The sequence below is a fragment of the Vulpes lagopus genome, chromosome 10 (genome assembly GCF_018345385.1).
Source record: "Vulpes lagopus strain Blue_001 chromosome 10, ASM1834538v1, whole genome shotgun sequence".
NCBI lineage: Eukaryota > Metazoa > Chordata > Mammalia > Carnivora > Canidae > Vulpes > Vulpes lagopus.
Genome location: NC_054833.1, coordinates 86415428 through 86429823, shown reverse-complemented (window position 1 = coordinate 86429823; position 14396 = coordinate 86415428). Strand labels below are relative to the sequence as shown.

At 51.3% G+C, this 14396-nt stretch overlaps 2 protein-coding genes across 13 annotated transcripts in view; one reads left to right on the top strand and one right to left on the bottom strand.

Annotated features, from left to right (window-relative positions):
• Positions 1-712, bottom strand: part of KCNAB2 (potassium voltage-gated channel subfamily A regulatory beta subunit 2) — an 84348-nt gene extending 83636 nt beyond the window's left edge. For all 6 annotated transcript variants that reach the window (XM_041773124.1, XM_041773126.1, XM_041773125.1 and 3 more), the window contains exon 1: positions 612-712. The gene's annotated coding sequence lies outside the window, so the exon portion shown is untranslated. The remainder of the gene's footprint in view (positions 1-611) is intronic.
• Positions 713-967: 255 nt separating this feature from the next.
• Positions 968-14396, top strand: part of NPHP4 (nephrocystin 4) — a 116751-nt gene continuing 103322 nt past the window's right edge. For 6 of the 7 annotated variants that reach the window (XM_041772535.1, XM_041772532.1, XM_041772537.1 and 3 more), the window contains exons 1-4: positions 968-1184; positions 2181-2248; positions 8254-8427; positions 14197-14349. In XM_041772535.1, coding sequence (XP_041628469.1) covers positions 8293-8427; positions 14197-14349 — 288 coding nt within the window. In that variant the 5' untranslated portion in view covers positions 968-1184; positions 2181-2248; positions 8254-8292. Of the gene's footprint in view, positions 1193-2180; positions 2249-8253; positions 8428-14196; positions 14350-14396 lie in introns of all 7 variants that reach the window. The other variant, XM_041772531.1, reaches the window with a different exon arrangement.

Genomic DNA, 14396 nt, shown 5'->3' with positions numbered 1-14396 from the left:
AGCTGGGTAAGGGGCACAGGGACCAGGCTGGGTGGGGTTTGGTGTGTAGGGAGCCTGAGGAACTGGTGCAGGAAGGCAATGCCAAGGTCCTGGGGACCTGCAAGGTGGAGGGAGAGCGTGCACGGGAAGAGAGGTAGGGGCTGGGGAGCAGAATGCATGGGAGAATGGGCACAGGGATAAGGAGCAAGAGGCAGGATGAGGCTTCAGGAGCAACAAGGAGGCGAGACGGGGAGGTCCGTGACCGGGAGCGCTCGGATGGGGCTGCGCAGAGGCCGGGAGAGGGGACGGGAAGGAGGGATGGGGGCAGGGGGAAGCGAGGCTGCGGGAAGGGGAGGTGGCAGAGGTGGGGAGGGATGCTCCGGGACGAGGGGAGGCGCGAAGTTTGGGGCAGGGGTCGGGCATGGGAGCCGAAAGGTCGGGCTGGATGGGGGAAGGGAGATGATGGAGAAGGAGGTGAGCCCGCCGGAGAGGAGGTGAGGACGGAGGCGGGCGCGGGGACGCGCCGTGGGAGAGGAGATAGAGAATCGGCGCGGGCCTGGCGGGCGCCCGCCGCCGCTCTCCCGGCGCACGGCAGTGGACGGCGCGGCCCGCCGGGGTCCCCCCGCACTCACCTGGGGGCTCCAGCTCCGAATCCTGTAGCCCCGCTCCGGATCTTCCTTCCCGCCCTGCCCCGGCGACTTTAGCGCCCCCGAATCCCGCTCGCTCGGCCAGGTTCCTCCTGCAGCATCTTCACCTCGTGGGACGCCCGGGGCCACGCCTCCACTGGCTTCTCATTGGTTGGCCTTCACGCCAGTCATGTTCCAATTGGCTGAGGGGGTCGCCGGCCATGCAAATCAGGACGGGCCCGCCGGCGCGCCGATTGGCTGGCGCTGCCGGAGCGTAGCCCCGGGACTGGCGCTCCGATTGGTCCCGCGGCCCTGCCAACGACGCCGACGCGGGGCGGGCTCCCGGCCTGGGCGCGCGGCGCGCCGCCTGCCGACGCTCCTCTGGCGGTGGCGGCGGCGGCGGCCCGGCGATCCCCGGCGCTCCCTGCGCGCTAGGCCTGCGGCTCCGGCGGGCTCCGGCGGGCTCCGGCGGGCTCCGGCGGGCCTGCCAGCCTCAGGCTCTGGGGTCGCCGTGGGGGCTCGTCTGCTAGAGCGAGGGCCTCGGGGCGGGGGCGCGGCCGCGTCTGGCCCGTCTCCTAGGTAACGCGGTGCGCGGCGGGCGGAACCACGCCGGCGGGCACGGGGGGGGGGCGGGGGGTTGGTCGTGACTTGGAGCGCAGGGGGCGGTCGGGCGGGGTCCCCCGGGGCCCGGGGTTGGAGTGCTCCGGGCGTTCTCCGCGGGGACCAGGTGCTCGCTTTGGTTGCATCCCACCCGGCGTTGACACTTGGTGCGGCCCGGGGTTCCCGTGGGCGTCGGGGGCACCCTGGGGCTCAGCCTGCGCCCTCTGCCCTTGACCCTGCGCCCCTCTGCAGCCGCTCGGCTTCAGAGGCGCGGGAGGCGCGTGACCCGGACTTGTGCTGAGACCCTGACGTCGGCCCTCTGCGCTCGAGGTCCCGCTGCCCTTCCCGGCCGGACCTCAGTGGGGGACCCCTGCAGGGGGTCTGTGCCCAGTGCCCAACCTCGGCCGGAGCCCAGTGGGGGATCCCTGCATGGAGCCTGTGCCCGGCCTGCGCCCTTTCCCCGGCGGGACCCCAGTTGGGGTCCCCTGCTTGGAGTCTGGGCCTGGGTTGCGCCCCTTCCTGGCCTGGTGTGTGTCCCCTGCTGGCTCAGCCCAGAGCCACCGCCCAGTGGAGAGTGCGAGACTGCCTGGATCTCGCAGGAGGACTGTCTGCCCTGCTGGCCCTGCAGCCGCTCCTGCCTTTCCCTCCACTGCCCGTCTCCCTGACTTCCTGACCCACTCAGAGCTGGCCACCTGGGCCCTTCCCGCAGCCCCAGTGCTTGCTCTCCTGCGTACTCCATCCCACTCAGAGGCCCTACCTGTGCACGTATGTCCAGGGCCTGCCTCCATAGCAGACTGCTGCATTCTCAGACAGTCCTGTCTTGGGCTGCTGTGTCCCGTGATGATGGATAATGGGCTCCACTTCCAACCCAGTCTCCGTCGCTGTCCACTGCATGCTCCACAGCTCTGTTTTCATAGATCACACCGTGTCTTCCTTGTGTGCTAACTTATTTCCTGTCTTTCCGCCTCACACCAGATCCATTCCCTGAGGGCAGGGAGCTTGTCTGCTTTGTTCAGGATGGTTTCTCCAGGCCCTGGCACCTGGTAGGTATGCAAAGAAGATTGCTTGAATGGGGGGGGGGGCGGGGGGGGGAACTCTAGGCAGTGCTTGATTAGACTGCCACTTACTCCCAGGTAAGTTCCCAAAGCTTTTCCGTCTTGGGCATCCCAGATCTTGTTCACTTCTTGGAAGGAAACATCCCCCTGCCGGCACAGCTGCTCCTGCCCCCCTCTTTCTCTGGTGTTCCACTGTTGTTGAGATTTTATCCCAGCTTGCTTCTTCAGCGCCGGGATTCCCTCTTCTCTCTGCCCCACATCCTCCCCAAAAGGAGACTGAATTATGCTTGTCTTCTGTGTGCTGCTCACACTCGAACCCTTGTCTTTTCCCCACTGGATTTTTAGATTCTTAAAGATCTGACCTTTGGTATTGTTCACCATTGCACACAGTGGAACAGAAGAGGTGTGCAGAGCAGAGCCCTCTGGGAGACCTCACAGTTCCCTCTCATCCTGTAGGTGGGAGCAGATGCAGGGAGGGCAGGAGACTTCCCTGAAGTCTGAGGAGAGTGGGGCTTAGCCTGGGTGCTCCAGCCAGTGTCATGCTGTAGGCTCCGGAGCCTCTTCTGGCTTTGAGCCCGGTCATGAGCAGCCATGTGGCTTTGGCCTGGCTGTTTAGCCCTAGTCTCCTTGTCCTCGTCTGTGATACTTATCTGCACATTTGTTGGACTAATACACATGAATGGGTCTGTGAGTGGGAGAGCCACTCCCCCAGCTCTCTGTGGGAGCTGGTGTGTTTTCTCATGTTGTTTCTCCCCTGGAGAGCCCTTTGTGTTGGGCATGGGGCCTCACTGTTTTCTCCCTGTTCATCTAGCCCTACAGGCCTTCTGCTGTCTCTCTGTAGCAGTCTTAGCTCCTTCACAGCATAATTTAATTATTTACGTAGTCATCAAAAGATTTTCACTGAGGATCTAGCCCTGACCTGGCTGAGCTCATTCTCGCAGGACAACAGAAATGGGGAGCCTGAGCAATTGTGGTGACTTTCTGTGACAGGATCCTAGGGGGCATGGTGTCCAGGAGGAATTGGAGCAGGGGCTGAGCGGGGGCACAGTGGCCACAGAGAGGACAGAGTGTTAGGTGGGGGTTAGGAGGTTGGGAGGGAATTGGTCTGTGCCCACTAGGTCTCCCACTCCCAGGAGCCTATGTGGCAGGTGCCCTCTTCTCTATCGCCCACTCAGACTGTTGCTACCCGCCTCCATCTGCCTGGCTCACTGTTTTGGTTGGGTGACTGTCCCATTCAGAGTGGAGGCCTATCTTCCCAGTGTGCATCCTATGGGGACTGGGTACAGCCTGGGGCAGTCCTGTGGACATGCTTCCTCTGCTAGGAACAGAGGACTAGAACAGGAGTGTCCTTCAGCATCTGCCGGCCAAGTGTGGTAGCCAGGGGGTGGGGAGGTAGGTGCTGGCTCAGGAATCTGAGCCCAATGAGCAAAGTCTGGAAGGGCCTGCAAAAGAGACCCAGTCCTGGAGCCGGGGAAACAGTGCGGGCCTTGCACAGAGGCCCCTTTCAGAGGTGATGCTTGGCTACGGTGCTCCCTAGGCAGGGGGACTTCCTGACAGGGACTTTCAATCCGTAGTGGCACTCACTTTGTATGAATTAACACACCCCCCCTTTTTTTAAAATGAAAGTCAATGAGAAAAAATTTCTTTTAAAAATTTCTCTTTAAAAAATGCTTGGGAGTCAATTTTATTGAGACTCTGATTTTATGAAAATTTGTTGAGTTCAGATGGTGAGCCAGGTAACCAAGGACACAACAAAATAGATCCCCTCGTGTAAGTGATTGGCCAGTGGGCAGACCCTCACAGGACAGGTGGCGAGTGCTGCAACCATGGGAAGCACAGGGGCCAGGTGGGCCCAGTCACTGGCCCCCAGGGCCTCCAAGAAGCTCTCCATGTGGCCCTCCTGCTGGGTATCAGGCCTCTGCTGCTTACTAGTGGTAGACACCTGTGTGAGTGCCTGTGGCTTTTGTAATGATACCACAATCTGGGCAGCTCGAGACAACACAGTTACCCTCTTCCAGGTCTGGAGGTCAGAGGTCCAAATTCAATATCACTGGGCTCAGATCAAGGTGTGGGCAGGGCTGTGTTCCTTATGAAAGCTCCAGGGGAGAAGTCTTCCTTGCCTTTTCTAGCTGGTCGTTGGCCTGTGACCCCTCTCTCCCTCCCTTCTCTGTCTGCTTCGTGGTCACTTGACCTGTTCTGTTACCCTCCTGCCTCCCTCTTCTGAGGATCCTTGTGACTACATCAGGCCCACCTGTGTCATCCAGGTGGATCTAGGTGGATCCTGTCATCCATTCCCCTCCTTAAGGCCCTTCACTTAATCACACTCCCAGAGTCCCTTTTGCCATGCGAAGTCCCATATTCACAGATCCTGGGGATGAGGACCGGGACTTCTTTGGGAGCCATTTAGCCACCAGGGAAAGCCTCCATGGGCTTTTCTTGGCTGCTACACCTCGGCTGCTAGGGGAGTGGGGGCTGCCTTCCATCAGGCTCTCTCCACCTAGGGGTCTGGGCTCTGTGGGCAGGACACCCTTTGACCTCAGGCTCTCCCTGGAGTGGCAGGGTAGCCCCTGGGATTCAGGCTGGCCCAGCAGCTCCTTCCCTCTCAGCAGAGACAGCCTCTTCAGAGGGAACCGCGGGCTGGAGTCCTGGGGGAGATGATGATTGGCACAGTGTGGGTCCATCATTACAGTGCTCTGCCTAGATTTGTGGACAGCCTTCCCACACTGGATTGTAGGGTCATTCCTTAAAACAAGGGGATATTGAGCAGATGAAACTGCTCAGAACAGAAAACGCAATGCACGTGTGCCTCACTGCTCACGTGGTGACAGTCTAGATCCGGATGCTGCACTGCATGCCTGCCTGCAGGGGCTGTGGGGTGTGGGTGCTGGGGCTTTGTGCCTGGGCATGCTGGGTGTGGGAGAGCTTTTTACGCCAGCCATGTCCGCGCTCTGGGGGATCCTCTCCGCTCCCCACACAGCCTGCAAAGGTGGAGGGTGGCCTGGCTGTACAAAGCCCTTGTCTTTTGGGTCCTGTTAGAATAGCCTTTCTCACACTTTGTGGTCTCGTACCTTTTACCCTTTAAAAAATTGCTGAGGACTCCAGAGACCTTTTGTTTACTTTAATTATTATGTCTACCAGCTTTAACTGTATTGGAAATGAAAACTGAGAGATGTTAACAATGTTATTGCTCATGTAGAGATAACAATAGACCTGTTACATGTTAGCATAAAATGTATTTTTTATGAAAACCAGCTGTTTTCCAGAATAAAAAAATTAGCAGGAAAAGGGGTGGTTTTGCATTTTTGCACATTTCTGTAATGTCTGGCTTAATGGACAGCTGGGTCTCATATAGGCTTCTTTCTTCTTGTTTTTAAGATTTATTTATTTGAGAGCACTCACAATGGGAGGGGCAGAGGGAGAGGGAGAGGGAGATACTCTCAAGCAGATTCCCCACTGAGTGCGACCCTGAGGTTGTGGCCTAAGCTGAAATCAAGAGTCTGACACTCAGCTAAGCCATCCAGGCGCCCTTAGGCTTCTGTTTTTAACCTGTTGAGCAAAGTTGTTTTGGTTGAAGTATTTGAAAGAAACAGCCTCATGCAGAGAAGGGAGCAGAGTCTCAGGTAATTGTGGCATTCTCCTTTGATTCTCCACCCAAACGCACCACCAGCACCACTGCCAGTGGTAGTTTCTTAAAAGTTTGTTGCAGTGTGGGGTTTGGCACCCTGCCAGTAAAGTTTGTGTGCTCCGGTACCTTAAAGTCCTTTGGTCTGTCCTGCACTTTTTTTTTTTTTTTTTTTTAGATTTTATTTATTTATTCATAGATACAGAGAGAGAGAGGCAGAGACACAGGCAGAGGGAGAAGCAGGCTCCACGCAGGGAACCTGATGTGGGACTCGATCCCGGGTCTCCAGGATCACACCCAGGCTGCAGGCGGCGCCAAACCACTGTGCCACTGGGGCTGCCCTGTCCTGCACTTTGGATAGGTCTTTTACTCATGCAGGCTTTTTTATATCACGATGCACTGCTCACTTGGAGAACACTGCTTCTAAGGTATGCTGATCTTCCAAATAGTGTGCATTTAATCATAGTTTCAGAAGATCACTTTTGTCACAGTCACCATCCATCTCGTCAAGCACGTCTTTAAGGAGGAGGAAGCTGTCAGAATCACAGTGGAGGATACAGATTTTCCCAATTCTGATTTTTGCCTGAAAGCCCAATTCTTATTACCAGTTTTCCTTGAAAGTGACAGACTCATTTAGTTCACGTTTGAGAGACTGCAAAGTGCAAAGAGTCTCTCAGCTACTCTTTTAGTAAAGATGGTATTGCCAGGGGCGCCTGGGTGGCTCAGTCAAGTGTCTGCCTTTGGCTCAGGTCATGATTCCAAGGTCCTGGGATTGAGTCCTGGATCAGGCTCCCTACTCTGTGGGGCGTCTGCTTCTTCCTCTGCCCCTTCCCTTGCTCATGCTCTCTCTCTCTCTTTCTCAAATAAGATCTTAAAAAAAAAAAAAAAAAGATAGCATTACCAGACAACAGGAGCAGTGGGTCCTGAGTGTGCCACAGAGGCTCACAGCAGCCTCACCCTGAGGTGACCAGTACCCTTCATTTTGCAGCAGCAGTGCTTGCTGTGTCTTTCCCTTCTCTCTTTTTTTTTAATTTATTTATTCATAGAGACACAGCTAGAGGGAGAGGCAGAGACACAGGCAGAGGGAGAAGCAGGCTCCATGCAGGGAGCCCGACGTGGGACTTGATCCCGGGTCTCCAGGATCACGCCCTGGGCTGCAGGTGGCGCTAAACCACTGCACCACCGGGGCTGCCCTGTCTTTCCCTTCTCATCACAGAGTATTAAAAATGCCAGTCTCAAGGATCAAGATGTAATAAAATTCATAGTTTTCGCAGCTTCACTGGGGACTCTGCCCTTGCTGTGAGTGGTGAAGAATGCACGATGGCCAGAGGTTTGCCTCGGTGCACTGAGGCACTCTTCCCCTTTGCTTCATCAGCCCAAACATAGACACGGTGAAAAAGGCAAATAACATCTGAATATTATGAAAATAGCTTTGACATTGAGCTTTTGACAACTCCGGGGAACCCCAGAGTCTGGGGAACCCATTTAAAGTACCTCTGTTTTAGGAGACCAAATCCGCTGCCCTATCTTGCTTGTCATTTTAGTGTGCAGAATTCAGCCTCCTATCAAAGCCACGATCTTAAGATTGTGTGTCAGCCGAAAAGAGGCTAGAGAAGGTACAGATCCCTATCTGGTGGGAAGGTGGATGATGTCCTCAGTGAGCCAGGTCACCAAAAAGCCCATAACACTCAAAATCTGTTCCAAACCAGCTTTGGCAACAAGAGACTGTTGATGTAGCTGAGCAGTCCTGGGGTGCTTTAGGGTCTCCTCAGGCCAGGGCTCTAACTGTGACACTTAGATCCACTGACCCTTGCTTGTGCTTTTGCTCTGCTTGCTTTTTTCATGTGTGTCTCAAGGAAGCTGCTCCCACGGTGGTTCCGGACAGCCTCATACTGATGACCTCTCTTTCGAGGGTTGCAGAAGAGTATTCCCTTCCCTCAGCAGAGCCAGCAGAAACTGAGATTTGCATCTCCTTGGCTCTGATTGGGTCATGCTTCCTAGTTCCTTCCAAGATAGCCCCAGTCCCCAAGGCCTGGCACTGTCATGTAGTGCTCAACCTCTGCAACTGTACAAAGCAGCCCTGCATATACCTATTTCTGCACTAGTCACTGAGGCCAGCATGGTCATGCTGTAGTTGGCTCCTGAGAGCAGGGACAGAGAGATGATCTGGAGCAAGATGGGTGTGTTTACCAGGGGAAGGTGGCACAGATACTAGTGTGCTGCACTGGGGATGCAGGGGAGGAATTGCAAAGTGTGGGTTTTGGGGATGACGGTTCCTCTGGGATGCAAGGGGAGGTAGGAAACTTTCAGAATCGCTCTGTGCACTATGGCCTTCGTAACTCCTTTATTTATTTGAACACAAATTGTGCAGGTAATCCTAGAGGCCCAAGTGACCCTCAGGACTGGCAGAATGAATGACTGGCTCAGGATTTTTGACCAAAACGTGCTGGTCCCTCCCCACCCACAGAGAGCACGCCAGCCTTTAAAGGAATCAACAGCATTTCAGTGTGTCCTGAAGTGGCTTGATGGGCCACTAATTAAGCAGGTATAGAAATTTGCTATTTATTTTCCTATATATGTTGCTCCTGCTCTCAGCTGAGAGGGTATTGATTTTCACTTATTTATTTGAGTCTTACCACCATACCCATTACCTTGGGCCTTGGCAGTATTTGGAGGCAAAGTGGCTCATCAGCAAAGAGAACACATGCGTGATTCAGCAACTCGGTCAGCACTTTTGACACTGGGTGAAGGTTTCTTTCTGCCCACAGGGAGGCCATTTTAAAATCCAGGTAATATGATTTCCTGCATTATTTCTGAGCTGGGTGGTTTGCAGGAGGTGGGCTCATGCACGACTCAAACAGCCTGCTTGCAGCCTGGCAGTTAGAACCATAGGAGCAGAGCTCTGGCCGAAGCTGTGTGCCTGGATGTGCCATAGCGTCCTGCACACTCAGGCCCTTGCTCTGTGGCTCTGGCTTCATCTGTGTCCTTCAGGGGCAGGAAAACTGCTAGAGAAGCTGGTACTTCTGCGCTGCCCACAGAGCACCCGTGTAATTAGATGGTTCTAGTGAGACCCAGTGGGACACCCAGTGGGACGCATGAGAAGGATCCAGACCTGCCAGTGTGAACATGTGACTTTTCGTAGGGTTTGGCTTGGCAAGGCTATATTCTCCTCTGCAGATAGCCAAGTGATTCTCCATGTATTTAGTTGTTGGGGGCCTGGATCTGTAAGAGCTCACTTCTTTGATATCACTCACACCCTACAGCATTCGCTTGTAAGCCCTCTGATCCAGCGACTGCTGTGTGTGGCCACTGTGCTTGCCCCATGGTGGCTGCTGCTCTTCCAGCCTTACTAGTAGCCCAATACTTTCCTGTTCCAGTTGGCCTGCTCCTTGCAGCAGCCCTCTGAAGTGGGGTCCGTTGCTACTGGATTTCACAGAGCGGGAAACAGCCTGAGGGGACTGCAGCCGGCTGCGTGGGGTGCCCCAATCCAGGTGGCCAGCTGGGCTCCTGCCTGGTCACCCAGCGCCAGTGACTTCCACCTAATAGGAGCTCACAGAGTAGTGGACAGTGCTGTCCTCTCTCTTAGGAATTTTAGGAAGGAAATTTTATTTATTTTCCTATTTTATTTTGTTTATTTGTATTTATTTACTTTTGAAAAGGTAATTATCAGTGTTCAGAATTCACTAGGGTACATGAGGAGAGTGTGTAATTACACAGAATCCCTAAGGCAGCAGTGTCCCATCCTAGACTCAGCTAGTGTGACCTGCTTTTTTGTGTAACTTTCTGGAAACTCTAAGCAAATACAGCAGGTAAATATACCTGTATTATTTTGCTTAAAAAATATTCTTAGTAATATGTCTTATAGATTGTTCATGTCATTACATGAACAATCTCTCTTAAGACAACATAGTATTTCTCTGGATGAACCTCCCTGTATTTATCCAGACCTTTATTGATGAACATGTAGATTTTTCCTCAGTCATTTGCAATACAGACACAGCTACAGTGATTAACTTCATTTACACATATGTACATATATGTCTGTGGAATACTTCCTCCAAATGGAGTTCCTGACTCAGAGTTACGTGTTTCAAATTATTGTTAAGACCATTTATAGGTTGCTTATAAAAAAAACACACTTTAAGCAGAAAGAAATGAACTGTACCTATGAAAGTTAAAGGATGGAGAAAATACAGGCCATGTAGACCCTGTAAGAAGCCTTTGTGCTGTGATGTCAGACAGTCAGTTTCAAGGTGAGGAGTACTACCAGAGATGAAGGGGCATTTCATAATGATGCAGTCAGGAAGATAGGACAGTTCTAAATGTGCATGTACCTCTGTTGAGACCTGCGAGACCACCCCCCAGGCTCAGTGATTCCTTGGGAAGACTTCACATGTGTCAGCATATAATCAGCCGCATAGAAAAGGTTTACTGCAGTGAAAGGATATGGAGTAAGATCAGCAATAGGAAAGGCATATGGGGGAAAGTGTAGGGGGGCTAGGCATGTGCTTCAAGGGTCCTCACAGGACACATTCAGTTCCCTCAGTAATGAGTCATGACAACACGTATGAAATGTTCCCAGCAAGGAAGCTCGTTAGACACTCAGTGGCCACAGTGTTTGAGGACTGGTCAGGCGGGTATCCTCTGCCTAGCATGTTTCCAGATTCCATACTTCCAACAAGAAAGGAGGTGTTTAGCATAAACCACTCTATACAGTTTAGGCACAGGGTGCTGTTGTCAGTATGGTGATGGGAACCCTCCTGAATGCTAAGTGCCCAGCCTCCATTCAAGGGCCAGCCACCTATACTGGCCTTTTTTTTTTTTTTAAGAGATTTTATTTATTTATTTATCTGAGAGAGAGCAAGTATGAGTGGAGGGGGGAGGGGTAGAGGAAGAAGGAGAAGCAGAGTCCCCACTGAGCAGGGAGTCCAATGCGGCGCTTGATCCCAGGACCCTGAGATCGTGACCTAAGCTGATGGCAGACACTTAACCAATTGAGCCACCCAGGTGCCCCTATACTGGCCTTTCAAAGCACAATAGTTTGGCAATAGTTTGGCGTAATGGTTGGGCAAGCTGTGATTGCGCCTTTGTGCACAGCACCCAGTGACACAGCTTCCAAACACGTGAAGCAAAATTGTGTAGGACTAAAGGGAGCTCCATTCATATTCACCATCACAATTGGAGACTTTTAACCCTCCTCTCTCAATAATTGATAGAACAAATGAACCAGAACACTCATAAGGATTTGGAAGATTGAAACACCATCCACCACTCTGACCTGACTGTCATTTCTAAAACACTATAACCAACAAATAGAATACGCGTTTTTCTCAAGTGCATGTGGGACATTCACCAAGATAGACCATATGCTGGGCCATGAAAATAAGTCTCAATGGATTTAAAAGGATTGGAATTTATAAAGAGTATATATATGTTCACTGACTTGTATGATGTTAAATTAGAAATGAACAAGAAGATACCTAGAAAATCCTCAAACAGCAGGAAATTAAACAGCACACTAAACAACTAATCCTTGGGTCAAAGAAGGATTCATAGGGAAATTAGAAAATAATTTGAACTGAGTAATGGAAGAACAGACCAAAATTTATGGGGTGTGAGTAGTTTAGTCCTTGTAGGGAAATTTACATCTTTATATGACTATGTAAGAGGAGAAGAAAGGTATAAATTCGATGACCTCTATGTCCTCTTTAAGAATCTACATGAGAAGAACAAGTTAAACCCAAAGAAGAATAGAAGAAGGAAATGGTAGATTTCTGCTCATTTAGCAGAAATCAGTAAAGAAAGAGCAAATAATAGAGAAAATCAGCAAAGCCAGAAGTTGGTTCTTTGAAAAGATGAATAAGATTGATAAACTCCTACAAGACTGATCATGAAAAAAGAACAAGAAAACACAGATTGCCAATATTAGGAAGGAAAGAAGGAGCATTGCTATATATCCTACAGATGTTAAAAAGTCGAGGGATATGAATAACTTGTGTGCCAACAAATTTGATAACTTAGTTGAGATAGACACATTTCTTGAAAAGCTCGACTTACCAAAAGTGACACTAAAAGAAATAGAAAATATAAAAAGTCCTATATTTGTTGAATAAATGAATTCATAATTAAACAGCTTCCTACAAAGAAACTCCAGACTTCGATGACTTCATTGTTGGATTTTTATAAAGTATCAGAGGAAGATTAATTAATTTGAATTTTTGATAAACTCATTCAGAAAACAGAGGAGAGAATGCTTCCCAGCTGTTATTTTGAGGCTGCCATAACTGATAACCAGTTTGGGCAAGGATATCATAAGAAAGTACAGACTGACATCCCTCATGAATATGAACACAAAAGTTCTTAAACTATGAGGACATCAGATCTAGTGATATATGTAAAGGATAGTACCTCACAATCAGATGGGATTTAACACAGGAACCCCAAATTTTACAAGTTTTATTGTTGACTCTTGAACAATGTGGGGTTAGGGGCACTGACCCCACAATGCAGTAAAAAATCCACACATAACTTTTGACTTCCCCAAAACTTAACAAATAATAGCCTACTATTATTCCAGAATCCTTCCTGGGAATGTAAACAGTTGACTAATATGTATTTTTTTATGCTGTATGTATCATATCCTATGTTCTTATAATAAAGTCAGCTATAGAAAAGAAAATCCTGTTAAGGTGTAAGGAAGAGAAAACACATCTATGGTTCTGTACCATCATCATCAAAACATCATCAAAACAGAATGAAACCACATAGAAGTGGGCCTGTGCAATTAAAACCCATGTTCTTCAAGGGTCAGCTGTACGTACAAAATCAGTAAAAGGATAGCATTTAAAGGAAGGCCAAAGTCAAAAAAAAAAAAAAAAAGACCAAGTAGGAAACACATGAAAAAGTTTAGTCCTACAATGTTTGTACGAGTTTAATCACTTTGAGAATTGACAACTTTAGATGATAGCAAACATCCCTGAAAGAAATTGGCCCCAGAAACCACAGTTTAACCAGGTGGCTCAGTGGTTGAGGATCTGCCTTCGACTCAGGTTGTCATTCTGGGATCAAGTCCTGCATCAGGCTCTTGTAGGGGAGCCTGCTTCTCCCTCTGCCTGTGTCTCTGCCTCTCTGTGTCTCTCATGAATAAATAAATAAAATCTTTAAAAAAAAACCAGGGTCAGAGGATGGGCAGGTGTCTAGATGGCAGTGCTCAGGGAAGGCATGGGAGTGAGCTGGGGAGGTTCCTGAGAAAACATGGGTAGAGAGGCAGCCCGTGTGCCGAGAGAGGTCTGCAAAGTCCCGAGGGGCCCCCATACCTCTGTGATTGAAACGCGGCTCAGATGCGTCTTCTAGACCTGTCAGCTGTCTGACACCTCCGTACCCAACACTGCCTCATTCCCAGCAGCCCGGGGCAGAAAACATGCCATCATCCTTCGCTAGGGATGTAGGACTTGCAGCACTAGGCCCAGGTGAGGCCTGGGCACCCGGAGGCAGCTGGCCACCCCGTCCTTCCAGCTGCTGTTCCTCACCTCCCCACATTTGGCCCATCACTGGTATCACCCAGTCACCTCCATGTGGTAGCTGGAGGGAGGTGTAATGGATAAAACAGTTGAGAGCTGTGTAAGCATGCAGTGCGGGGATTTGACACCCATGTGCTTTGTGAGGCACCCCTGCTGAGTTCCATGGCACATTGGCAGGTGTGGGATTTTGTTTGTTCAGGCCCGGTGAGAGCAACCTAGAGAAGACCGTTTGTTGCCATTCCCAAGAGGTGGGGGTATACCAGGCCACATAGGGCCACGTGGGGTGGCATGTGGTCGATCGGGAGGCAGAGCAGCCGGAGAGACTGTGGCTGAAAGCCTTCATTGTTGTTTCTGTGGGGAGGAATGTGCAAGGCAGGCTGAGCAGATGACCAGGCTTAGGATGGCGGGTGTGAGTAATCTCAGTGGTCTCCCCGAGTCTAAGAGCCAGATGGAGGGCCAGGTGGGAGTGTGAACTCTGGATTGGTTGGTTTGCTCATCCTAGATGTTCTGGAGGGCAAGTCATTTACTCTGTATAGGAATTAGCTGGCCCCAGGAGGGGCATATATGCCCGTGTCTGTGCCTCGGGGCTTCAGTGGTCTAAGTGGCCGGGAGGGCCAAGCACTTTCATGCATAACCCTAAGACCACTGGCCATGGGAGAGAAAAGTTCCCCCCAAGGATATTGACACCTAAAAGATGCTAAGTGATCCGATTCTACCAAGCTGGTCGGTCAGCACACATGGGATGGCTCAGGATGTCAAGAACCCTTCAGGACCTGTACCCTTCTGTCTCCTAGGGAGTGCTGGAGGTGCTTTCGGAGGTGGGATGCCATCTGCGTGTGTCTCTCTTTGATGTCACCTACCGACACTTTTTCGGGAGGACATGGAAGACCGCGGTGAGGCCGGCTGAGCAGCTTTCCAGGCAGCCGTCCAGGATCATCTTTGATGAGGTGGGCCACGGTGGCAGGCGGGGCAGCTGTGTGGCCAAGAGCAGGTG